The 27,500-nt window shown below is 44.1% G+C and overlaps 2 protein-coding genes across 2 annotated transcripts in view; both read left to right on the plus strand.

Annotated features, from left to right (window-relative positions):
* Positions 1-3,158, plus strand: part of PLA2R1 (phospholipase A2 receptor 1) — a 43,363-nt gene extending 40,205 nt beyond the window's left edge. The window contains exon 30 of the mRNA XM_055718149.1: positions 208-3,158. Coding sequence (XP_055574124.1) covers positions 208-425 — 218 coding nt within the window. The 3' untranslated portion in view covers positions 426-3,158. The remainder of the gene's footprint in view (positions 1-207) is intronic.
* A 23,912-nt stretch (positions 3,159-27,070) lies between these two features.
* The window catches only part of LY75 (lymphocyte antigen 75), a 46,495-nt gene continuing 46,065 nt past the window's right edge, over positions 27,071-27,500 (plus strand). Inside the window, exon 1 of the mRNA XM_055718474.1 lies at positions 27,071-27,249. Within this exon, the coding sequence (XP_055574449.1) occupies positions 27,165-27,249 (85 nt within the window). The 5' untranslated portion in view covers positions 27,071-27,164. The remainder of the gene's footprint in view (positions 27,250-27,500) is intronic.

Raw genomic sequence — 27,500 nt, forward strand, 5'->3', positions numbered from 1 at the left:
TCTTAATTTTTTTTTAGAAGCAGTAATAACACATTTTGAGCCAATACTTTGTGAAGTAACATTTTTCACTGTTAAACCTATAATTTAAAATGCGTGACTTATAAGGAGTAATAATGTTTTCCATAAAACATCTGTATGTTTATATTTAGAGTTATCTATAATTATAGCTATATCTGCTTAGTAACAATTTCTGTCCTTCCCTTATAGCATCATACCGTGGGCTTGTGGCTCTGGCTGTTCTCGTGACGCTGGTGATGTTGGCTGCCATTTCCCTGTTTCTGTGGTGCCTGCACAAACAGAATAACCAGCTCTTCCGCAGGATACTGTGGGTCAGAAATGCCTATTTGCCACAGATTAACGCTGATGTTCCTGCTCTGGAAGAAAGCATCCTCATTTCTGATTTTGAGAGAAGTGACGACAATTAATTCATCAAAAGTAGCAAGTGGTCATTGTCTTCTGTGTGAAACTCTGTGATCTTCTCGGGAGTCCCTTGGGGCACCCGTGTTCAGAGGAAGCCTTGTAGCCATTGGTGTGAATGCCACAGGGGCTCCCTACCCTGGAGAGCTTTTGCTTTGTGGCAGGATGAGGTGAGGACACAAGGCAGAACCATGGAAAAATTGTCTTCTCGGGGACAAGCCAGGAACTGAAAATACTCCCACACCATAAACCTCCAGCCTCTCACATGGAGCAGTCGTGTCTGAGGCCCCACAGCCATGGGCATTTTCATGCAACTTTTTCCTTCATGGACATTTGGGCTTTTGTGTTTTGGTTTTTTTACGTCGCAGAATCTGCTCATGAGCCAGCATTAGAATTTGGCCTTGAATTTAGGAGCTCTAAAACATTTTCCGAGATTTATGGGGTAGGGGTTTTTTTCTTAATAGCCATTCCTTCTGCAAACTGAACAGTTATTTTTTCAGACAGAGGATTCTTGCCAGGCAGATTTCCAGTGAAATCACTTTTGACTTGGGAGTGCCAGAGTTCTGGTGGTTTGACCCACGATGCTTAGTTCACATTAGAAAATAAATTAGTCTAGCGATATAATGGCATATGGGCTTTGTCATCCTGAAGTTAATATATTTGAGATGCATCCAGCAGCCTGTTAATGATTTAACCGTGTGATCTCTCACCTGAGTTATTTTAGAAATGGAATGCCATCAACCTCATTTAAAGATATTTTTGGGCAGTATCTGTTCAAGGAAAACAACCTCTTATAAATCTTGCTGAAGTTATGGTAATAAATTGTTTTACTGTTCACCTACAGTATTTCTGCAGTATTCATGTATGCTCCTCTGAGACCCTGCTCTCGGCAGCTAAGGACAATGTGTGAGGGAGCCACATTGCTGTTCCCAAAGGGTGCTATAGTCCTATAACCCCATGTAGCAGACCCTCAGGACACTTTTCACTTTCAGCGTTTGTACGAAGGTGCTAATGAAGGAGATGATTCCACAGGCCAGCTGGGCTGCAGGCTGGCGGCTGTGAAGGACCCGGCGCGGGTCTCTGCACTACCTCAGTTACAGGGGCCCGGGATAGCATCGCCTGCTCTCCGTGGGACTTCCACCACCCTAACCAGTCCTCCACCCACGCCTCTGAAAATACCCGGGAGATTTTCAGGGATTTTATTTTTTGTTTTTATTGCAGCATGGAAAAACAAATGGTTAGTCACGACAAGTTACTTTGGAATGGATTTACTGTGCCTTCAGTCATCTCTTAAAGCTGCTGCAAAGGGCTGCAGTTATTGTTAGGTTTGTTGGTTTGTTTGTTTTAAGATGACTCATTGTAACAATTTTGCAAAAGCCCTAAGACAGAGGAGGTATGTTCCTCAGAATTAAGCAAGCAGCCAAGGCCAACTGAAATGTTTTTACACACTATTTGTGCATGTGCACAGGAATGTATGACTGCCTTTTAGTTAGATTTCACATGGCCAATTCTAGAAACAAAAATTGCCTGTTCTTGTCATGATTATGTATAGGGCTATTTTAAAAAATTGTTATTACATAGACTATTTCTGTGCTGGTTTACAGAACCATTCAAAATGTCAAAGAGGCTGCAGATGATTTTGATGCCAATATTATTTTCAATTTACTGTTTCAAATAACCTCTATGGGTGTAGCTATCACAAGTTCTCTAATCTGAGATTTTTTCCATCATATAAAATATAAACAGCTTTTCTGTGTATATTTTGTCTAATGGCTTGACCCCATACATTAGTGTTCAGTAATGTTTTAGAAACTCAAACGTTTAGTCCTCTAGATTTGTCTATGGGACTGTTTTTACGTGAAGTCCACTATCAGAATTTGTGTACTGCATCTTTTGAGTGCAATCCCCAAATAATCTGCTGTTGATATGTATGAACTGTGATAGCTTCTTTACCACCAAAAGAAAAGGAAGAAAAAAGGGTGTGACCATCTCTCCCTTCCCCATGAGAATGTCGCCTATTTAAACTACAGTTGGAGGAACTTACACCAACAAATCCCTTTCATCCCATTCACTGACAAGTGTGTAGAAGCTGCCTTCCTGCAGCACCAGCAAGCACAGTGGCTTGGCAAGGTGCTTTTTGTTTGCTAGAGCAAGCCGTGTCATCTCCAAGGACATGTATTTATCAGACTATGATGCTGTTATACCAGTTATGCAGGCTCTTGTCGCATTTTGATGTGGTTAATGAAGGTGTATTTTTTTTCCAGAAAACTTGACATAAGCATTTAATCAATTTTCCTTGAGGTATGTTGTAATCTTTTAAATATATTTGAAGGGCTGTGGTATAATAAATAACCCTACCCTCAAAATAGTGATCATTGATTATAACATCGACTCCGATGTAGATGATCTTGCATTAAGGGAAAAATAGTTCAAGCGGTGTTTTCTTCCTACTTTGAAAGGGGTTTGAGGGAACAGATCCTTAAATATTTATTTTTAAGTCTTTTATCATTTAACTTTTATAATTGCAGGTATTACTCACTCAAGAGTGTAATCACTGATTGTTTCTAGTCTTCATTCTGGATTTTGTTACCCATAGCTTTCATTCGTTTTCCCTTAATCAGAGGTCCTTCCATACTGTTCCCGAACGGAGTATGTGGAGACTCTTTTTACTGCTGACCTTGATGATATCGGCCGTGAGATTCACTGTATTATTTCAACTGGAAGATTAAAGCGTGAATAGTAATTTTCTGTGCTGTAATTCTTCTTCCTGAATCTTTCCCCAGCTTTAATTAGTTGCCAGGCTTTAGTGTCTCGTAACAGCAGTCCCCAGGCTTCACACCAGGTCATCCTGGTAGGAGAGGGACAGCTGCACCAGCCTGCTCTCTGGCTACATGGCTGGACCTAGACCTGGGCACTGCAGACAGTCTCCACACACGTGGTGGTCCCAGCGTTTCCCAAGGTGTGGATGAGGATGCCCCAGGACGTGTGTGCATAAGGTGCGGAGAGGAGGAAGGAGCCACAGCACCATTAGTGAGGATGATGGATGGGAGCATGGCGATGATGCACAGATATTCTTCCAGCCTATTGCCTGTTCCCTGCAGCCCTGGGAGCTGGGGCACCAGGGATGAGTGATGGGCTGGAGGAGTTTTCCTGCTGGACTGTGGAGGCTGTGTTGTGTGGGAGCCCGTTCATTTCTGCCACAAACATTGCAGAGATACACCGAAGTGCTTCCCATGCCCAAGAACTAGGTTCACCAGAGCCTGAGCTGGCAAATGAATGTTGGTGGTTTCCTCTGCTGTGCTAGCCTCTTCGCATGTGTTTACTGAAAGGGAAGCGTTAGATGTTTTCATAGCACCTCCATGCTTGGGGGATGGAAGGGTATCCCCATCAGAGATAGATACATTCAGACCAACATCTGACAAGCATGTCTGCCAGATATTAGGGTTTGGAAAAAATCCATGTGCTTATTTTTGCAGACTGTATTCCAGGAGAAAATTTACCTCCTGATCCCTTTAGCAGTCCTTGGGAAAGTAGTCCCAGGGAAGGAGATGCCTGGTGCAACTGTCACATCCCAACTGGACTGGAGCCTGCAATGGGGACGTATGCATGGCGGAGATGTCCAGCATGACCCGGCAGAGCGAAGGGTTGTGGCACAAGGCTGTAAGTGGGCAACATGATACCTATGCAGCCCTTTCTAGCTGTGCCTCTCCTGGGTGCAGTGCTGCCTTTCTTTGCGTAGGGATACTCCTCTCGTCACAGACACAGTTTGTGGCTGGGTCGCGACAAGGAAGGAGCTATGGGGCCACTTGAAATCTGCGCAGTACACTCCAGAGGGAGTGTAGGGAACAGAAGGTTTCCTCACACTCTGAGAGACTTGACCAGCTTTGGTTCCCAGGGCAGCATCGCACAAATTCCTGTTTAATTTAGCCCCCGCTATTTTTTTTTCATCATGTTGCCTCTCTCTTAGTGTAGTAACAGGCATCCTCAGTCTCGTGTAATAATAAACCCACTGTAATGAAATCTGTGGCATACCTTTCCTCCAGGGCATTTGTATATAAGCAGAATTTTTTGGTTAAAAGCTAAATTGCACATTCAGCAACTAGGCTCTGAATTGTCAGCTAAAAAAAAAAGAAAAAAGCCTCTTCTTGAGCTATAATAATAAAATATTTCCTTTGGTAATCACTGGAATGTTGGTTTTAAACCCCTGCAGGCCAGTGCTGGTCTCTTACAATCTGATGCAGCCCTCGTGTAAGTAACCATCAGGAGCAAATTGACTGGCGTTAGGTGTTCTGAGGTGACGTGAATTATGGTTGCTCTTGGTGCTTGGAAAACAGTCAGTCTCGGTTAGGCCAGTAGATGGTAGTGGTACACACAGGGCTGAAAAATGAGCTGTGCGAGATCAGAGGGATCTTCTCCGGATCCTTTAGAAGTTTAATTATACAAGCAGCAAAACTCCCAAGTCGCAGGACTGCAAATATCAGTGTCAGTTCTTAGCCATGGCCACAACATTACAAAGCTGTGTTACGATGGCTTTCTGAGTCTCAGTGTTCACTCTCAACAGCTTTCATGGGATGCACTGAAATGCTCAGAATGGGATAATGCAAGTCCTTACGTTGGTCTGTGGGGTTTTCTTTTGTTTGGTGAGTGATGGGAAAATCCACGTGGGTTCCTGAGTACTAAATAAATAAGTAAATGTATCTGCATGGTATGTTTTTGTTCTGATCCCTTTGATGGAAAGGTAATCCACAGAAAATGCTTCAGCCAGGTCTCTTTATTGTAAACGCATTTGTTTTAAAGTTTTATTTCTTGACTATATCAATGCAGGCATTTATTTATTAATTTACATGGCAAAAAGGAAAATGAAGACATAGAAATTAAAATTATTAGACATTTTAGGCATCCATTGCATAAGCAATCATTCCATAGCACTGCTGAAAGCAGATTTAGTTTCTCCTTCTCTCAATTTATTCTGTAAGTTGCTCAGACCGTAAGAGTTTCTGATCCCTTTCTGTTTCCAATATCTTTACGCAGGATGGCCGTGATTTGGATTCTAATCTTAGAAACTTAACCATAAAAAAAAGGACATTGAGAATCATTTTGTACTAAAGCCTCACTTGAAAGTCTTACTTTTTATAATCTTGTTTCCTTATACTGCAGCTTTTCCAGACTTTCCCGATCCTTCTGTGACAAAGCCGCTGCCGTCGCCCAAGGAAGCGTACTAGACCCAGCCTGCCGCCGTGCTCACAACTAACACTGTGGTAATTTATAACCACTAGAGTGATTCTCAACTGCAATCATTTCCAAAAGTGCACCGCTAGATAATAGCAAAGCTGCTTCTACCACCATTGTCTTTATTTCTGATGCTTATTTTTGTTTGTCGGCTCGTTGCTATTGTAACAAATCCTACTCTTTTCTCAACCACAGCTGACAGACTAAATCTTCGCTGCCGTTCTCAGAAGTAAAGGCTTCAAAACATAGTTTTAGTGAGAACAGCAGCTAAACTTGTAGATGCAAGATAAATCTTGACATGCATAGCGGGCTAAAAGCTGTTGTCCTCCACATGCCAGCACAGGAAAAGAGGGAAGGCTTTTTCTCTGAATCACGCACGTAAAGACCCAACTGACAACCCACATCCCACAGGGCGGCCAGTGCGCAGCTGATGGCAGTCGCGGGGTGCTGGAAGGCCACCCCACTGCCTCTGGGTTGACCAGTAGAATGCAATAGCTGGGTCAATGGCTCAGACCATACACTGGAAAAACAAAACTATCCCTGTATCTTTTCAGATTTTTATAGATGGATGTGCATCTTAAGAAATTAAAAGTTTCCATTTATGCTGCACAAAAAACCCTCTGTATTTTTTCTTTTAGTTTTTTAGTGAATACTGAAAATGATCCTATCAAGTACATTCTTCTTTTGAAGCTATTTATTTGGGTCATTTGTTTTAAAGCGTGATCTTAGGCCTCTGAACGCAGCCATAACCTGATTAAATCTGCTTTGCCACTTCTTTGTCCCCTAACCTTTGCGTGTGTTACAGGTGAGAAGCCCCTGGAAAGCCCTTGCTGGAAGCCAAAAGCAGGTTTGCACGGAGCTGGTCAAGGACAGACTCCCTCATCAGCAGTTTTGGGCTGCATGGCTTCACTGACGCTGGATTTGGGACTCCATCCCAAAGCTTGATGCTCCCCACGTTCATTCAGGTATGCAAGCAGAATCCCTAACGCTGCTTATTGCCAATGAACTGGAATACATAAACATTTAGTACAAAGTAAAAGAACGTTCTAAGAAGTCGTGGAAGGCTTCATTTGTTATGGTCCTAGCACAGGTTACGCATAACTCTGGTTTATCTGTACTGGTTTCTTTTGGAAGTTTCTGCTGCTGCTAGCAGGCTTACCTGTTACGTATGTGAAGTCTGACACCTACCTAAATGCTTACTTGACATAGGCATTATTTTTTCTGGTATTTAATACTGAAGAATATCAGAAGGTTTCTTTCTGAAAAGGTAAGAAGGTAATGTTTGTGCTGCTGCACATCGTGTCCTGCTAGTCCTGTGGGATGAAAATTATGTAGATAGGCAAATTGAATTACTTTAAATATTGTTTCAAAAGCAAATACTGAAGATGGAGTCATACATATAGGACACATTGTGGCTATAAACAAATGGGACACATTGTGGCTATAAAAAATGTAAGGTACCATTCAGTAAAATGTGGAAATGCATCAGAACAGTTCCAGGAGGCTTTCCATTTGGAAAGGACAGATTAATAGAATACCTACAGAAGGAGCAACCACTTTACCCTTTAAAATGCACACATTTGCAGCACAGAGAAACTCCAGCCAGTGAGTCCGATTCATTGGTGCCCAAATTAAATGCCTCTATGCAAACGCATGTAGCATGGGGCGTAAACCAGAGGAGTTAGAGATGTGCACATGCCTGCAGGGCTGTGATCTTACTGGCCTCACTGTGACATGGTGGGATGGCTCCTATGGCTGGAGTGTTGGGATAGAAAGATACAGGCTCTTTAGGAAGAAAAGGCAGAGGAGATGAGGAGGGAGTGTTGCCCTCCGTGTCAGTGACCAGCTGGAGTGCATGGAGCTCCACCTGGGGATGGACGAGAAGCTGACTGAGAGGTTATGGGTCAGGATTGAAGGGAGGGTAGGGACAGGTGACATTATGGTGGGGGTCTGCTATGGGCTGCCCAACTAGGAAGACCGAGCAGATGAGGCCCTCTACAGACCAGTAAGAGCAGCCTCTTGTTCACAAGCCCTGGTCCTCATGGAGGACTTCAGCCACCCTGATATTTGTTGGAGGGACAACACACCAGGGCACAAGCAATCCAGGAGGTTCCTGGAATGCATTGATGATAACCTCCTTCTCCAAGTGCTAGAGGAGCCAACAAGGAGAGATGCTAGGCTGGATCTTGTTCTCACCCACAAGGAGGGGCTGGTGGGGAATGTGAAGCTCAAGGGCAGCCTTGGCTGTAGTGACCACAAAATGGTGGAGTTCAAGATCCTTAGGGCAGTGATGAGGGCACACAGAAAGATCACTACCATGGGCTTCAGGAGAGCAGACTTTGGCCTCTTCAGGGATCTGCCATGAAGATAAAGGGATAAAGTCCTGAGAAAGAGGGGCCCAAGAAAGCTGGTTAATATTCAAAGATCACCTCCTCCAAGCTCAGGAGTGATGCGTCCCAACAAAGATAAGTCAGGCAAAAATACCAGGAGGCCTACATGGATAAACAAGGAGCTCCTGGGCAACCTCAAACACAAAAAGGATGGCTAGAGAGGGTGGAAACAAGGACAGGTACCCTGGAAGGAATACAGAGAAATTGTCCAAGCAGCAGGTTAAGAAAGCTAAAGCCCTGATAGAATTAAAGGTGGCTGGGGACATCAAGGGCAACAAGCAAAGCTTCTATAAGTATGTCAGTGATAAAAGGAAGACTAGGGGAAATGTGAGCCCTCTCCAGAAGGAAATCAGACACCTGGTTACCCAGGACTTGGAGAAGGCTGAGGCACTCAATGACTTTTTTGCCTCAGTCTTCACCAGCAAGTGCTCCAGCCATACAGCCCAAGTCACAGAAGGCAAAGGCAGGATCTGGGACAATGAAGAGCCACCCACTGTAGGAGAAGGTCAGGTTTGAGATCATCTGAGGAACCTGAAGGTTCACATGTCTGTGGAGCCTGATGAGACACATCTGTGGGTCCTGAGGGAACCAGTAGATGAAGTGACTGAGTTGCTGCCCATCACATTTGAGAAGTCATGGCAATCCAGTGAAGTTCCCACACACTCAAAAAGGGGAAACGTAACCCCCATTTTTAAAAAGGGAAATAAGGAAGACCAGGGAAACTACAGGCTGGTCAGTCTGTCCTGCACATGGGTTGGGGCAATGCCAAGCACAAGCCACGGGCTGGTGGAGAACGGATTGAAAGCAGCCCTGAGGAGAAAGACTTGAGTCTGTGGATGAGGAGCTCAGCGTGGCCTGGCAATGTGCACTTGCAGACCAGAAAGCCAACCGAATCCTGCGCTGCATCAAAAGAAGCGTGGCCAGCAGGTCTTGTGAGACCCCACCTGGAGTACTGCGTTCAGCTCTGGAGCTTCCAGCATAAGAAGGACACAGACCTGCTGAAGCAAGCCCAGAGGAGGGCCACAAAGGTGATCAGGGGGCTGGAGCACCTCTCCTATGAAGACAGGCTGAGAGAGTTGGGGTTCTTCGGCCTGGAGAAGAAAAGGCTCCAAGGAGACCTTACTGCAGCCTTCCGGGGGACTTTACAAGGCCATGTAGTAATAGGACAAGGGGGAATGGCTTTAAGCTGAATGGCAATAGATTGATATTAGATAATAGGAAAAAATTCTTTACTGTGAGGGTGGCAAGACACTGGAAGAGGTTGCCCAGGGCAGTTGTGGATGCCCCGTCCCTGGAGGTGTTCAAGGCCAGGTTGGATGGAGCTTTGAGCAACCGGGTCTGGTGGAAGATGTCCCTGTCCATGGCAGGGGGGTTGGAATGAGAGGATCTTTAAGGTCCCTTCCAACCCAAACCATTCTATGATTCTATGAAAACAGTTGTAGTATAAATAGCAGAGTGGCTTTTCCCTATGTGCCATACTCGGGAACACAGCTGACCTTAGTTTTATCACTGCAGGGTCCTGGAGTTCCTTGCCCCACTGAACATGGTGCTTCTGGAGTGTATGCACCGTATGGCGGGGTGTCCCAGTGTAGTTAAGTTGTGGAAGAGAAAAGGAAAGCAAATACGGGCTCCCTTCTCCACCTTGTCCTTGACCATCCATCCTCCTCTGACCTTCCAGAATCTAGTCCAGGTTGATGATTTGCATTGTAACTATTGCTATTTACATATAAATTTGCTGCATTCTTGCATGGTTGAAAGAATTTAAAGTGCAAGTTGGGTGAACCGCAGCTACTTTTACAGGTTGCTTGGACACTTGCTCTGATGTAGCAGAAAGAAAACGCTCGTGGAAGGAAAGATAAGGGAAAGCTGATGGCTGGTGAAAGCAAAAGTGTAAAGAGAAGAGGGATCAGTTATTCCTACTAGTTGGGAAGACTACAACAAAGAGTAACTGATTGATACCACAGCAGGAAATATGTGATAGATAACCATGGGAATAATAAGCAGCCAGCATAAGTGGTAGGGTCATGTTCAATGGTAGTGCGCACTGTTAAATTGGATAACTGTGATTTAGAAATAAACAAATCAGTCCACCACCACTGCTGGGGAATAGATTCACAATGCTGCTGGATGGCACTTTCAGCTCAACCTGAGTAAAGTAAGCAAGCTTGACCTGAAAATACTGGTGTTTGTGGGACTGCTGATACATCATCCCACTGCCTTCTAGCCCAGAGCTAGCTTCTAGCCTTCTGACCCACACGCGTGTTCAACAGCCAGAATTTAGCATCTCTGGGGACACAATTTCCATGCAACTGGGATATGGGAAACACCTCTGGTTAAATTTGTGGTCTGCCCCAGAACAGAAAGAGACAGTTCTGAAATGAGAAAAGCTGAATCATCCAGTTCCTCTGCTGCAGCTGCCAGTGGGACACAGGCACCCAACCTGCCCTGGGTACCTAAAATACACATCCAAGGTAAAGGAAGTGAAGGCCCAGATTGTCTACATGAAAAACACAAAAATAAAAAGATACATGCAAAAAAGAAAAACTTGTTTGTTTTTTTTGTTGTGTTTGTTGTGTTTTTTTTTTTAATAAACTCTCTTTGGTTTTGGTTTTGGTTTCCCCCAAGAGAAACCACAGACCCAGCTGATCAGACACCTGATGATCTGTTTACTTGGGTTGTCCTCTGAAGGTGTCTCTGTGATGTACCTTTGAGTGGTTCAGTTGCCCCAGCAGGTGCAGAGCTGGACCTCAGCTGGGGACAGCCTGCTGGGAGAAGCAGCAGCCCTCACTTCTGTGCAGGAGGCGGCAATGTCTCCTCTGCCGTAGCGTTAGTGGAAACGGCAACTTCCTGCACAGCAGCCGCCTGGTTGGAGGCACTGAGATAGGACTGACTTTACAGGGCAGCTTTTGGCAGGCTTACAAATATCTTTTCCTAGCTCCATGTGGGTCTGCTGGAACATATCTGTGGCCAAATCTGGTTCAAGAGCTGCTGGATAGGCTGTAAAGCCCATGTTGCTCAAAGCAAAGCCATAAGCTGTGAGAACAGGCAGGAATGGTTGATCCCAGTTCTACCAGGATCATAAAATCATTAAAATTTTCCTTTTTGAAATTGGACGCATTTAATCCATTTGGATAACAAACACCAGAAAGAAGAAAATTAATTCTGACATGGACATTCCTCAGTGTTTCTGGAAATGGTGTTTAAACAGAGCCGTAACACAGCTAGGAGGTTTTCTGCCTCTGGAGACACAGGAACGGTCACGGGATGCTGAAAAAACCTGGAGCCCCCAGAAAGCCCAGATTGGAGCGTGTTCCCAAATAGAAGGGCACCCAAAACAGATCCAAAACTTAACCTAAGGTGCACAGTGCTATGTCAGTGCCAGTGTTTATTATTCTTATGACTGCATTTTAAAGCAATTGTTCTTTTGATCCACACTAACTGCTGGTCAGGGAAAGAAAAATAAAGCTTACATAGAAAATAATGAAATTTTCTGGCTAGAGGCCAAAACTTCACAAGAGAATACTGAAGCCTAGTATGTTTTGTTTGATGTCTTTGTTTCTGATAGATGTTGACCGAATTCAGCGGGATGACGGCACTTTGAACAAAACCAGCTGGGGAAGTCCATTTGCTAGTTATTAACCCTTTAGGGAACAGACTGAGTTGGAAATATGCATATGAAATTCTGGAAAAATATGAAAAATAATGTAGATCTCTTTGGAAAAGAAATACATACACGGTTGATTTTATTTTTAGCAGAAAAGGAGAAGACAATTGTGAATATATGACTAAATTTCTCAAGATGAATAACAAATCAGTCTTAGACTTGTTTTCTCCCTGTAGTAAGATTCAGCAGTCCTGAGGCTGAAATATGTCTAACATTAAGGGATGACTTTAGGAAATGAAGAGAAGTTATGTCTTTATTGTGATATAAATCATAGAGGAGGAAAAAAAGACTGCTGTCAGCCTCTTGATCACTCTGCAATAAGGAAAGGGGGGATGTTGAAAGCTGTAAAGAGGAGAGGAGCATCAAACTGCATACTGTGCCTTAGAAAATGATATTCAAAAGCTACTGTGATAAATATTCAGACACTTAATGTGAAAATATAAATAGCAAAAGGGGGAGAAAAAAAGCATAGTGGTCTTTGGACAGTAGGCTCTGCTATGACATATTTATATCTCACTCTACCTGGATGCTCTAAACATTCCTCTATAACCTGGCCAGAGAGGTGGATATACAGTATGTGCAGGGTTTTTTTCCCCTGCTTCAGGTGTTTTAGGTATAGAAGAATGGAAGTCTTAAAATATGGGCACTACATCAAATTCCAGTGCGGTTCAGTGTTTAACTTGTGGCCAGTCTTAGCTATAACTATAGCATGAAATGGAAACAGATAAAAGAGATTAAAGGAAAACAATATCCTGGTACAAAAAAAGCAACCCAAAGATGGGAGAAGGAAAGAAATTTAGGAACAACTTTCACCATTTACTTAATATTGGAGCTCTTTTCTTGCTTGATACATTGGTTGCAGCACAGAGACATCTGCTGTTAGCAAGTAAGTGCCAAAATAGATGTAGCAGAATGCATTATTGTTTAAAACAAACAGATCATGTGGGATGCTGAACTGATTTTTGTTTTCTTCCCCATAATTCAGTGTGTAGTAATTTTAGATTCAGATCGTTAGAGAAAAATCTTATTATTGTTAAAGCTGAATTGTTTAACAATTAATTTGATATCAGAGATGTGCATATCTGACTTTTTAATGCTGTAGGTGGTATTACAAGCTTAGCTAAAGTCCTATCCAGTAGGCCATACAGTAGCTGGTGAAGTACCTTCTGAACTTGTCCATTCTCTGATTAATTGCAACTATCTTTATTTGCTTTCATATAACGTGTGTGTGTGTGTGTGTGTGTGTGTGTGTGTGAGACCATGAATAAGAGTCTTAGTATGTTACCATACACTTTGAGTTTAGGGGGGAAATCCACACATTTGCAGAGAAATTAATGCAAAAGGGACCCAACCCTGACTCCTGCTGGTGAAGTGCCATTTTTATGAGATGCCTTAGATTGTGGGTCCTGCTGCTTTCATCCTCCCATCGTAAGAAAACAAGCTTCTAACCAAGCAAATAAATCCAACAGATGGAATATTCAAGATGTGTAGGCATGCATTGCTGTTTCTTTGCTTAGGCAGTTACAATACTAATAACAAAGTAGCCAAATGAAATCAGAGCAATAGTCAGTCACTGAATCTGTGGATCAGCCAGTCTTTATTTCTCTATTTCAGAGAAAAACTGGGCAAAGGAGAAGCTGTGTGTTTTACTTGCGCTGTTTGGTGGCAGGCATAGGATTTGCCTGATGCTGGGAGCTGGGGAGGTCCAGTCTCTGTTTCTTGGCGTTACTACTATCACTGTGTCATCTTGGCTGACCCACCTGTTTTTCACTTTGAGTATTCCACACATAAAATGTGGGGCGGGGAGGGGGGAATACTCTCTGGCAGTCTAGGGAAAATGATTGCCAAATACCATGCAAGTTGCCAAAACACCACCTTGTTACCAAGGGGAAACCCCCTTGCAAGAACAGTGTGAAGTACCTCATTCCATCACTGTTTCCAGAATGCTTCTGAGGCCAGACAGATAGATGTTTTGCCAGAAAATTGTTGGTAAAAATTAATTTCCAAAGTTCTTTTTTCCAACTAAACTTGGAGTAACTTTTGTTCTCAGTTCAGGCTAATAGCAGTAACAGGAAGAACTACGATGTAATGAAATGGATAAACCAGGTCTATTTTCAGTTATGTATTGGGTTAAAAATGTGAGATTACCATCCAAATTTGTTTCATTACAGTGTTATTATGGTGTTATACTACAGAATTAGCAATCTTTCAAAGTCCATGGTATTGTTTATAAAAATAAACTAATTGAAGGCAACTTCTGCCTAAAGTGATCTCTAGCACTATGTTTGTGTTTGCTCATGCTTTCTTTTTACGTCCAACGTTTGTGTTTAAACATGTTTTGTTAGATGAATAAAATATACTCAGATTTGGAGTCTCCACTAACTTTTGCTTTTAAAGTCAAGACTCTTGGCTTCCCTTTTGCTTATTCCTACTTTGCTGTGTCAGTCATGTCTCTCTGGCAGGGCCCATGGCTATAAAAGTGTGTGGGAGTAAAGGTTAAAGATAAATGCTAGGTTTAACAAATATGGTTATTGTTGCCATAAGGATTCATTTCTGAAGTTAGTGGTTGGATCATTCTATTTTTAAAGTAGGATTACAATTGCATTCTGCATCTGTGCCCAAGTTAAAGTTAAAATCAAGATACTTTTAGCACTTTGTCTTTCTGAAGACTTCACGTTGTGTAGTCAAGGGCTAGATTCATAAGGGGGATATAATCTAACCATTGGACTTTATACCAATAAGTAAACATTCAACAGGTCGCAATGAGAACATGAGTGAGACTGTGCTCCAGTAGTGACAGCACTCATTTGTCAGGAAAGGGAATAGGGAGACTTAAATTCCACTTGGTGCTCTAATAAATATTTCAATGCTTTGAATAAAATTAATAAAGCTCCAAAAGGAGACCCTGAGAACTTGCTTTAGCCCAGTAGTTACTGAATTAATCTGGATCAATGTGGGTCCAGATTCCTCTTAGAAAATGGGACTGCATTTGAGTCTTTCGTAGCAAAGAAACAGCCTGAACTGCCTATATATTTGTTAAAAATGGGATGACAGCATCTTCTCTTTCTCTGTCTGGGAACTTTCCTAGTGGACAAGTCCATTGGCAAAGTTCAGAGAAAAGTGAGGAGCTAAATAGCTCTCCGCACTGTCAAGACTTCTGCAAGTGTATCAGCAGCAAAAGGAAGACTAGAGGAAATGTGGGCCTGCTGCTGCATGGGGTGGTGGTAACAAAGGACACGGAAAAGGCAGAGGTGATCAATGCCTTCTTCACCTCTGTCTTTACTAGTAAGATTTGCTTTCAGGAATTGAGACCAATGAGCAATGGAGACTTAGCCTAAGTAGAGAAGATCAAAATGTTTAAACAAATTGGACGCAAACAAGTCCATGGGTCCTAACAGGCTGCATCCACAAGTGCTGACGGAGTTGGCAGATGTCATTGCAAGGCCAATCTCAAGTACCTTTGAAAGGTCACAGTGATCAGAAAAGGACTGGAAGTTCAACACAAATGTCATGCCTAGCTTCAAGAAGAAAAGGAGGAAGGATGTGGAGAACTACAGGTCAGTCAGCTTTACCATGATATCCGGGAAGGTGATGGAGCAAATCATTCTGGAAACCATATCCAAATATATTAAGGACATGAAGATGATTGGGAGTCATCAGTATGGATTTATGAAGGGAAAATCATGCCTGACCAACCTGATAGCTGCCTATGATGAAATTACTGGCTTGGTGGACAAGGAAAGAACAGAGAATGTTAATCATCTTAACTTTGGCAAGTCTTTCATCGCTGGCTGTCATAGTATACGCCCTAACAAACTGCTAACTAGACAAGTGGACAGTGACACAGATTGAAAATCAGCTGAAACACCAGGCTCAAAGGATTATAACCAGTGGCACAAAGTCCAGCTGGAGGCCAGTACCTAAAGGTGTACTCTTGGGGGCCAGTGCTGGGGCCAGTAATGTTTAACATCCTCATTAATGATCCTGGATAATGGAACAGAGTGCACCCTCAGCAAGTTTGCAGAGAGCTGAAGACTGGGAGGAGTAGCTGGTACACCAGATGGTTGTGCTGCCATTTAGAGGGATCTCAACAAGCTGGAGACATCAGCCAAGAGGACTCTCATGGAGTTTAACAAAGGGAAATAGGAAATCTGTACCTGCTGAGTAATGTCCCTATACATGACTAGGTCTGGGGACCAACCAGCTCGGAAGTGGCTTTACAGAAAAGGACATGGGAGTCCTGGTGAACACCAGCTTGAACATGAGCCAGCAATGTGCTCATGCAGCAAAGGCGGCCAGCAGTATCCTGGACTGCATCAGGAGGAGCATTGCCAGCTGGTCAAGGCAGATGATCATTTCACCCTACTCAGCGCTGCTGAGACCCACCTGGAGTGCTGGATCCAGTTCTGGAGTTCCCAGTTCAGAAAAGAGAGGGATTTACTGGAGCGAATCCAGTGAAGAGCCACAAATATCATCAAGGCACTGGAGCATTTGTCATGAGGAGTGGCTGACAGCTGGAGGAAAGAAGGCTCGGGGAGATTTTATCAATGTCTCTACCTGAAGTTGGGGAGAATAAAGAAGACGTAAACAGACTCTCCTCAGTGGCATTCAGTGAAGGGACAAGAGGCCATAGGCACAAATGGACATACAAGGAAGTTTTTAAAGAGAAGAAAAACGATTTTTACTGTGGTGGTGGTCAAACACTCAAGCAGATTGCCCAGAGAGGTTGTGGAATCTCCATCCATGGAGATACTCAAAATGCAGCTGAGCACAGCCCTGGGCAGCCTGCTTCAGCCGAGCCTGCTCTAAGCAGGAGGATGCACTAGATGATCTCTAGAGATCCTGTGCTTCTTTGACTCATTTACTTGAGTATTCCAGGGCCATGGTTGTAAAGAGATTTTTTAAGTTTCCAAAGTTTGTGCATGCCCCTAAATATGGGCCGCAGGTTCCTACTGGGGCATTTAAATGCTGCCTGTGATAGATCCAGCCCCAAGGTTATTCTGCATGGCCAGACTGTTTCAGCACTTTGAAATACAAACCTTAAGAAACTTACGGATTTCACAGAGTGAAGTGCTGCTGTTTAATAGAATATATGTAACAATTAATGTTACTATTACTGTGGGTATATTATTTCCCCCAAAAAAGAAAAAGAAATGTAGATGTGCTCCTTAAAGAAACAGGGCTATTTAATTAAGCATGGATTAAATAGATCATTTACTAGAACTCTACACGCAGTTGCATCTTCTTCACCACTATAACCTTTGGTTCATTCTCCATTTTATTTTTAGAATTTTATGATTTATTTAGGTATATTGAGAATAAAGACTATACAAATAAAGTAATAACTGTACAATTTAGTTATTTTAGTGATTATATAGCATTACTATCTTTTCCCTTCTGGTTTTTGGTGGGGGTTTTTTTGAGGGTTTGGGGGTTTGTTTGGTGTGTTTTGGGGTTTTTTGCATTTAAAAATGTAGCTAGAGGTACTTATGCAGTGTTACAAAGCAAGTCCTCCATAAGCACAGGCTTACTCCTTGACAGCCTCAGCAAAGGAAAGAGAGTGGGCTCAAAATCAAAGCCAGGAACAGGTTCATCTTGGACACGACTGATGATCTCTACAATGGGAGTACATTATGCACAGAGGTGATCTCTGAAGTGACCAAAATCCTGAAGGCTTTATAGCTTAAAATCTACTCTGAAGTTTTTTTCTAGAAGCTTATTAATGCTTAGTGCATGTGCAGAGCACTGCAGATCTGAGTCATAAGGGATCTATGCTGTTCTGTGCTATCTTCATCTTCCACGTTCTCCCTCACATATTCTGTCAAGCACATGAAACCAGCTCACCAGCAGTACTTGTGCAGTGATGAAAAGCTGATAGCAATACTCTCATAGTCTCTCCCTGATTTACCCATGGCATCAAGCACGGAGAGAAGTTCTATAACTCATTTGTATGCACTGTCCACCCACAAACTTTATCTCAAATTTTGCTGTGTTGAGTCACAGACAGGTAGTTCTTGTTCAAGTCTCATCTTCATGTAAGCTCTGGGTAATAACAAAAGTTTTTTCAGTCTCACTCTCAGGAATATGAAGAGCAAGGTACAAATAATTCCTTTACAACAAAGCCCCCTCAAATCAATAGAAAAATGTGAACAGCAAGTTCCAGTTAGGAGTGCCTGCTGATTTGTTCACCCAGTAGGAGCTTTCATCCAGATCAAGAAATTACCAGTGGACCATATCAGCCAGATCGCTACTGTATGTGCGTGCTTACTGACCTCATCAAAAAACTGTCTAGAAGCCTAGAAGGTAAATACTGTATTAAGAGAAGATGTGCTGGCACATAAATAGATTATATTTATCCAGGTGCACACTAATTCTGTCTTTTCTTGCAGTTTCTACTGCTTTGCCTGGCACTGATGTTAGGCTTGCCAGTCTTCCGTATTGAGCATCCTGTCCCCTCACTTCACTCCTGGAATCTTTTTTTAGAGATTTTTTAGAGATTGGTGTCACATTGACACGCTACAGTTTCTGGGCACAGAGAAAGCTTGAAGAGAAAGGTAGGTCCATTAGAAGATCTGCTATTTCTTATCTGCACTCACTTAGAAAGCTTGGGTGCCTGGGGTTTTGTTGCTCTGCATGCTTTTGGTTACAGCCTTTCACAGAACACTTGCAGGCAAAGTCTCTGCTGACTCCCTCAGAAAGAAGGGTTCAGATACGGGGATCATCTGCTTATTCCAGCAAATACATGCAAATATATCATTCAGCTTCTCTGGAAATGTTTTGATCTCTCCTCTTTTTTACTCTGCAGTTGTCATTTGATCTGTCAGACTCCAGTAGCCTTCTTGGTCTTGATGTGGAAAGGAAAGACTTAACATTAGCTTGGATTCCTTTTGCTAGCTGCTGCTCACACTTTTTTATTGTTCTTTCACTGTGCTTTCCTTTAACATGTCAGTTTACAATCCTTTCTGTGATTTTCATTTGGAGATGACTTCATCATTGTTTCTAATAATCTACCCTGTGGTGAGATTAGCTGTGCCTACTTCCTTTTACCAGTTCTCAACACTTTAGTAGATGGCATACACTGATGCTGCACTGTGGATCCTTCAGGAAACTCAGTTCCACCTTTAAGAATTTACTGTTTAAGAAATGAATGTTCCTAGCTGCTTTTTTTTCCTCTTCACAAACTTTCTCAATTCTTATGTCTCTGGCCCTTTTGAAACTGGGTGCAACTGCTGGGAATGCTTGGCCTTTGTCAAGCCTGTGGGAATTTTGAATATAAACACAGGAACAGCAACCGTGAGCTGAAGATGTATGACAAGATCTTGCACATTAATGAGGACTAAATGAAAGGCTGCATCTCTTCTGTGGCTTCCCTGTCCAACGGCTCTGTGAAGCAGTATTGACAGAGTCGAATGTAGTCTGTGTTATATTCCAATGCTGCAGTGTCCAGATAACATGGGGGTTACCTGAAGTACAGTTTCAGTTGTTTCCAGCCCTCTTTGCCCATCTGATCTCTCTCAGCATACCCTCTCTGTCTTTCTGGATAGGCAGGCAGTGTGCAGACTCAGTACCACACACACTCAAAGCTGGCATTTCGATCCATGTGGATTCAGTGTCATCTGCTGGGTCCCCACATTGTTCATTTGATTTCATTATAAGATCTCACTACCCCATTACAAGATTTCACTACCCCATCACCAGCAGAGGTGACTCCTATCTTTTCTGTATATTTTATGTTCTGATACTGCAATGTCTAGCATGTCATTGTCTTCACTCCATTAATTCACTGGATTTTTAGCAATTCTGTAAAAGTATATGTTGTCGCAGCGTTTGTTTCCTCCTTCATCTCCCCTTTGAAGGGCACTGTTTTCCATTCCTTATTTCTGCTCTCTGGCCTCTTCTGCTCTCAAAAAGGTACAATTCCTAAACCTTTGCTGATGGCATACTGAACTGTGCATTCCCCACACCTGCTGCTTTTCAGTTCATAGCTTAATCAATCACAACCTTTAAATGCCAGCAGTTTAGTCCCCAGTGAGTCCAACCTTTCCACACAAGCTCTTCTTATCTCAGAAGTGCTCCCAAGTCCTGATCAATCTGAAATTTTGCTCTTTATACCGTCCTCTCAGCTGCATGATGAAAGTTTGCCCCTTTCTGGTCACATATAAGGCCATGGGGGCATTTTGGAGAGTGCTGTTGGGGAGGGTCTTATCTTCTTCTGTTCAACAAGCTGAATTTTGACTCCAGAACATCATGTGAGACTCAAAACCACAGGCTCTTCCTCAGCACGTTTAGGGAACTGTTCTGCTTTGCATGTCTAAAGAAGAAAAAAAAAAAAAAAAAAGCTTTTTCATTTAAATTTAAAAGTTCTTCCACATGTATTAATTTTTATTTGCTTAAAAACATTTCCCAAATTATAACTGATGTTCTTTTAAACCATTCTTCCAAACTATGTTTTTTGCAACAAATGTCATGTGGTACAAAATATCAATTCAGTTGCCAGCTCCTACAATCATAATTTGAGTAATAATCCTACACTGGCACAGTGACAACAGAAAACAGCTTTTGAGGAGATTGAGCATATTAACACTGCCAGTAGAGCTATTGCACTGAGGCACAATTTCCATTAAAATTGCACATTACAGGTGTGAGAGACCCTTTTTTAAAGTGCAACAGAAGAGTATCATTTACCACTTACTTTATGATTTTAAGCAGTTCTCTGAATATTGAAGTACAGCTTGTATTATTTTTTCCTGTTGTTCCAGGAGCACATAGAGATCCCAGCTGGAGTCAAAGCCAAACCAACACCCAGAGAAAGACATTCCCTGTTATCAATAGACACAGACGCAGAGTGGATCTGTTCACACTCCTGTCTTTGTTTTATTTCTCAAACCTGTTTCTAGTGTTTCAGTAGGCCTTTCTAATCTGAGTTTGTATATGCAGCAGGACAGAGCTGGAGGCAGCCCTACAGAAGTTGGCACTGTCACGTTTGAGCAAAAAAAGGAGGTTGGTATTAGAATAAACGTTTGTAACTCTATTATTTCTGGAAGTTACCTACCATGTTTCTCTGCAGTGGGAGAAACAGAGCAGTCTCTAAAATGCTGTAATAACATCTAAAATGCTGTAATAACATTCCTAATAAACAACATTTATTAGGAATGATAACACTTTGAGAAAGTCAAATGTAAGGATCCATAACAATAATAGACCCTTCAAATACAACAAAAAATTCAAACCCTTGGAACTCATGCCAAAGATTCATATAGAGATTGTTAAAGAGATGTAAGAAATACACAGAATTTCAGCTGAGTGAGTGTATGATTTCATCTTAGGTTTACTGTGCAATATGACAGTTTCATAATGTGCTAAAAGTTTAGGCTGCTGCCACTGAAAGAGGAAATGTAAAGCAATGACAGAGAAAAGCCATTTCCCTTTGTGTTACCTTTTTGCTAAAAGCAGAATATTCTTTACTGTTTAAAAATAATTAAGTCCTCAACACCCAGTTAAAAAAGCAAGCCAGCAAATAAAGAAAGTGTCCATGAAGAAAAGACCATCCAGGTGGAATTAATGCAAAACCAAGTCAAAGTTATTGCTTAAAGACCTCTCTGGATACGATCCCTCTGTATCCAAATCAGTTGCTGGATGTTTGCCACCTCCTCTTTGAATTTTAGTGATATTTTTCATAGCCATGTACGAGATTAACTCAATCAAACCAAACTTGTATATATGTCCAAAAAGAACCATTTGACTTTTAGCCATGCTTACGGTAAAAGTTGCAGTTGTCTAGTTTTTTTTTTCCATTAGACCATCTTTAAACATGTTCAGGGCTGATATTTTGAACAGTTAGCAGGCCCTTTACTCAAACCAGAGCCATGTTCTAACATCAAACAGCAGCACAGTCTAGGCAGGACTGAAAGCTTTGTCTGCTGCCTGCTCTGTGGGCACCACAGCTTTCTCAGAGAAAGTCGTCTACCTCAGGAAATAACTCTGCTCCTGCAGTTCTTGTAAGCCCTCATTTGTTTGGTTGTTTGGTGTTTTTGTTTGTTTGTTTGGTAGGTTTCGTTTTGTTTCAGTTTGGGGTTTTTTTCTGTAAGGGCCTGGGTATTGCAAGCACCAATGTTGCAAGGTCAAGAAAGAAATAAACAACTAGTGTTCCCTGTTCAGATGTCACAGTTTCAAAGTCACTTCTGGGGGATCGAAGAGCAGAAATTGTCATCTCCAGAGCTTCTTCCCACTCTTGGGAGATGCTGGAGATTGCAAATCCTTTTCCAGCATTCCCTTTGTGCTCACTGGCATGTGGATGCTCTCAACCTAGCCAGAAAAACTGGATTACAATGTGTCAATTGTAAAAGAGGAAGAAAGGTTGCTCATGCAAAGTCTCTATTTCATGTGGTGAGCAAGGAGAGATAGGGTGGAGATTTATGGGTAGACAGGTGTTGACACTTTCTCCAGGGAATGCTACTGTTCTAAACATGTGGGCATAAAATAAATTATCTATTGACGAGCAAGAAAGAGTCCTGCTAAAAATACAAGGCTCTTAGTCATGATGTTGGCACTTTGAAAGGTTTTTTTGACTGGAAAGGCAAAGTAAGCTGCTTGGAAGCAAGAGAAAAGGCTGCTGTGCATTACTGTCAGCTCTGTGGTTGGGTCCCTCCTGTATCTGAAATTCTGTATTTGGTTATCTCTGTAGGCATGGTTGAAGTTTGCTCTGGTATTAGTGCTGCTTTGCAATGAGCCGTAGGTATTCATGGGGATGTGATAATATTTGTGATTTGCAATTAAGAAATTGTTCGCCAAATATGCTGTCAGTAACGCTGCTGTGCAGCTCACATTAAATGCAGAAGCCTTATTGATAAAGCTAGGCTAAATCCTTTTAAAAAGGGTAATAATTTTTATCAGCTTTGGTGCAAACCTACATTTTCAATTAACAGAAAACTGTATTAGAGTTCCATAGGTTATCATATGACATACACTGATTTTGATTTTTTCCTGCCCTGTTCTTTCCAAACTACTGTTTGGTTTCTTTGATTTTGTTTGCAGAGTGATTACACCCTTTACAGCCAAGAGGAGGCCAAGAGTCTTCCCAAGGGAGAGGATCTGCAAATTCAGCAGAATAGAGGTTGTTTGAGATATTGCCTATGAAAGCTAGCTCCATTAAGAAGAGGTGTGTGGAACTTTTCACCTTTCTGGGGACAAGAAAGATGCTGTACCATGGGGCAGAGTGGAACGAGACAGAGCAGATCATCGTAAATGTCATCATGCGGCACATACAGGACAACCAGGTGATCATGCCCAGCCACCATGGGTTTGTGAAAGGCAGGTCCTGCTTCACTAACCTGATCTCCTTCTGGAGGGTGACAAGGTGACCCGCTTAGTGGATGAGGGAAAGGCTGTGGATGTTGTCTACTTGGACTTTTGTAAAGCCTTTGACACCGTTTCCCACAGTATTCTGCTGGAGAAATTGGCTGCTCATGGCTTCCACGGGCATATGCTTCTCTGGGAAAAAAACTGGCTGGATGGCTGAGCCCAAAGGGTTGTGGTGAATGAAGTTAAATCCAGTCAGCAGCTGGTCACGAGTGGTGTTCCCCAGGGCTCAGTACTGGGGCCAGTTCTGGGTCAAGTGCACCCTCACTGTTCACAGATGACACCAAGTTGGGCAGCAGTGTTGATCTGCTGGAGGGCAGGAAGGCTCTGCAGAGGGATAGGGACAGGCTGGGTCAATGGGACAAGGCCAATTGCATGAGGTTCAACAAGGCTCAGTGCCAGGTCCTGTGCTTGGGTCGCAATGACCCCATGCAAAGCTACAGGCTGGGGCAAGAGTGGCTGGAAAGCTGCCTGGTGGAAAAGGACCTGAGGGTGTTGGTCAACAGCCAGCTGACTAGAAGCTGGCCATGTGCCCAGGTGGCCAAGAAGGCCAACAGCATCCTGGCTTGTATCAGAAGCAGTGTGGCCAGCAGGACAAGGGAAGTGATTGTCGCCCTGTACTCAGCACTGGTGAGGCTGCACCTTGAATGCTGTGTTCAGTTTTGGGCCCCTCACAACAAGAAAGACATTGAGGTGCTGGAGTGGGTCCAGGGAAGGGCAACAAAGTTGGTGAAGGGTCCAGAGCACAATATGAGGAGCAGCTGAGGAAACTGGGGTTGTTTAGCCTGGAGAAAAGGAGGCTCAGGGGAGACCTTGTTGCCCTCTACAATGACCTGAAAGCAAGGTGGGTGTAGGTCTCTTCTCTCAAGTAACAAGTGATAGGATGGGAGAAAATGGCCTCAAGTTGTGCCAGGGGAGGTTTAGATTGGATATTAGAAAAAATTCTTCACCAAAAAGATTGTCAAACATTGCAACAGGCTGCCCAGGGAGGTGGTGGAATCACCATCCCCAGAGGTCCTAAAAGACTTAGGGACATAGCTTAGTGGTGGACTTGGCAGTGCTGGGTTAATAGTTGGAGTTGATGATCTTAAAAACCTAAATGATTCCATGATTCCATGGCTTCCCAAGCTCTATTCCCCAAGTGCATGTAGCAGTGTTATGCAGAACTAATACCAGAAACAGATACCAGTTGTAAAATTGTTGATGTGCACCAGCTCTTTAGGGAAATAGAAGCATGTTGACTACTCAGACAAGGAGCTGGCAGCCTAGAAAGTTACTGGTGGCAACTGGTAGTGTTGTAATGGACATGGGGGCTGGCTTTTCTGGGTAGGTTGTGTGGATTTCTAGTTGAGATTTTGGGATATGAGATTATCAAAGAATATCTTCCAGTGTCCAGATCCTACTAATTCCTGTAGCACTGGTTTGTGCGTCAGTGTGTCCTGCATAGATGAGTGTTGCCATGGTGGGTTTTGCCCTGCACGGGCTGCCAGGAAGACTGACAGTGCTTTGCCTTAGTGGGGGACTGCACAGCACCAGAGTGCACAAGATCTGGTTAGCTGCAGAGATACTGTGCAAGCCCACTGAAGGATTAACAACCACAGTCTGCATATTCACTTTTCATTGATTATTCCCACAGACCACAAAACATTGTAGCACAACCTATTTTATCTTAGTATAAGGCAAAGGAAAGAAACAACAAACCAAACAGTAAGCATTTCTGTTCAGGCTTTTTAAAAAATGCTCGATATGAAAAACAGTAAAACTACTGTTTACACATGATTTTCAATAATTCTCAATTTTTTAAACTTCTGTCACCAAAACATGGACTTCTGGTTTTGTGTGTAGAGCACTTTAGCCAAACAGTTGTATGGGTGTGAGTCTGTGTACTCTTATCTGTCTGCTTGCTTGGCTGAGGGCAGAGGGCAGGGATGTGTTTTAGTGGGCTCACCAGGGCTATACATTGCGTATCTCCTCCTACATTAATGTATGACAGAGTTTAAGTATAGGGCACACAAAACTGAAAAGAACAGGCACCAGTGAAAACAGCAATCCTTCCTTCCTTGGACATCCTTTAATTTTTGAGTCAGGATCAGGGTGTGATCCTGTGTTATCCAGCCTAGTATTTTATAAACAGTTAAACGAAACAGGACCTCAAATTGGAAGCGCACATTGGAGATTGTATGTTATATACATTAAGATACCTTAACAGAACATCCCCTCTGTTAATATACTTATTTGCTGATACATACTCAGTAGACAGTGTACTGTTGATTTCAGAGTTGCTGGTGTATGTTCAGTAAGTATGCATCACATGCTGTTAGTTTCAAAGTTAAGCTCTTCACTACTCTCCATACCAAAACCGGGACAGTTATTACGTTGATAATAGCAAGCATTTGGAAAGGTTCAAGGGGGTGCAGGGTTCACACACCTACTGCTTCTTGTTAGTGTGTTTTATTTAAAAAGAAACACTGTCCCACCTCATATTTAATTTTAGTTTCAACAGCTTCCTTTTGTATCAGGCTCACCAGCAGGGAATTTCTGCCTCCTGCTCTCTGCATGGAGACTTTAAAGCTTAATAATAACCATTTTGGTAGCACGGCTTCGATTTTGCTGCAGCTGCAGACCCCTCTCTGCCTGACCCTGATTTCTGATTTTTCAAACAGCTCCTACCCTGGCAACCAGGTATTGCTCTGCGGTTTCCAGTAGGAGAGAACATTTGCTCGCTGGCAGACGCCTGGTTTTGTTCACTGTCTTTCTGCCCGGTTCCCAGTCTGGCACACCCACAGCTCCTGAGTTCCCCGGGTGTCCAGATTCCTACGCAATGGGCATGCTTGAAATGCATAAAACAGATTGCACATTGCACTTCCCAACTTTATGAAAATCTAGTATTTCCTTCCCTTCAAGTCTAATCAAAATAGATTTTCCTAGCCAAAAAGAATTTTTTTTTTTGTGACTTGGCAGGTGCTTTCTTGCACAGCTAGGGTTCGAGCTATACAGCCTTTCCAGGTCAGCGCCGCATCACCCAACCCGCAGCTATAAACAGCCACAGTTTTATTTCACATAGTTTCTGTCAGTTTCCCTTCTTTTTCTGTCAGTTTCCCTTCTCTCCCTTTTCCTCCTGCAGGCCAACCGGTTCTCCGCATCCTTGTGTTTTTATTTTTGGTTTCTGGAACTTCCTGTAGCATCACAGCTTTCCCAGCAGCGGTCACCCCGGCTGCTCCCAGCGTCACCCCCTCCTCCCCGTTCCCTGGCAGAAGCGGGTCAGGCAGTTGCAATCCGGGCTGCAGCTACCGGGAAACTCCTGGGAACGGTGGCCGGGCTGCCCGGCCCGCACCTGGTCCCGCCTTCAGTCCCCGAAGGTCCGGGGGGCGCCGGCAGCGACAGCAGCCGCCTGGGCCGCCCCAGGCAGGGTCCCGCAGGGTCGGGCAGGGCCGGGTGGTGGCGGCCGCCCCCCGCAGAGCCGCGGCGGTGGCGGCCCCGGGGGGTGCGGGCGGCCGGGGAACGCGCGGAAACGTATTGTTTGATCGGCTTTCAGGTGTTGCACATCAGCGTCTGCGGCTATTTATTAATTTTGGTTTGCATTCTCTTTGCTTTTTGCCTTTTCTTCACTTCTGTGAGCTTCTGAAGGCTTTTGATTTCTTGTTCCAAATTTATGTGCCATGCAATACTCAGCTCTGCTTTTGGGGGTTTTTCTTCGGGTTTCCTCGGGTTTTCATCATTTTTTCCTTCTTTTTTTCCGTCACTTTTCCTCTTTTTTTTTTCCTCCTCTCGTCGCTTTCCCTTCGCTTGCCCCAGGTTTACTCTCACTTTTCCACTTGCGACTCCCCTGCCGCTCGGCGCGCCCGGCTCCCGCAGCCGTACCCGCTCCGCCGGGGCCGGCCCTTCCTCGCCACCGCCCCTCACACGCGGCCACCGCCCCGGCCCGGCCCCGCCCCGCGCCTGCCCGCAAACCCGCGGCCGCCCTGCTCCTGGCAACAGGTGACGCTGCGCGGGGCGGGCCAATCGGGCGGCGGCTCGCGGCCCGGCCAGCCGGCGGCGGGCGCGACGCTCCGGCAGAGCGAGCCCGGCAGCGCGCCCGCTCCGCGCAGCCTACGCGCCGCGGGAGGATGGGGCGGGCGGCGCGGCTCTGCCCGGCCGCCTGCGGCCTCGCCTGGCTCCTCGTGTGCTGCGCGGCCCGCCGGGGCGCCGCCGGTAAGCCGGGCGCTCGCCTTGCGAGGGGGGAGGCGCTGCGCGGGTGCGCTGCGGCGACGGGGGCGCGGACGGCTCTTCTGCGCCCCGCGGGAGGCTGAGGCGGGGGCGCGGCGCGGGACGGGCCTCCCGCCCCGGCGAGTCCCGGCGCCTGCGGGCGCCGCGCTGGGTGGCAAAGTCCAGCTGCGCGGCAACGACGTGGGAAACTTCGCGGGAGGAGCGGAACAGGGAGGAAAAACCCCCAGAGCTGCCGC

Source organism: Falco cherrug, chromosome 8, assembly GCF_023634085.1.
Source record: "Falco cherrug isolate bFalChe1 chromosome 8, bFalChe1.pri, whole genome shotgun sequence".
Taxonomy (NCBI): domain Eukaryota; kingdom Metazoa; phylum Chordata; class Aves; order Falconiformes; family Falconidae; genus Falco; species Falco cherrug.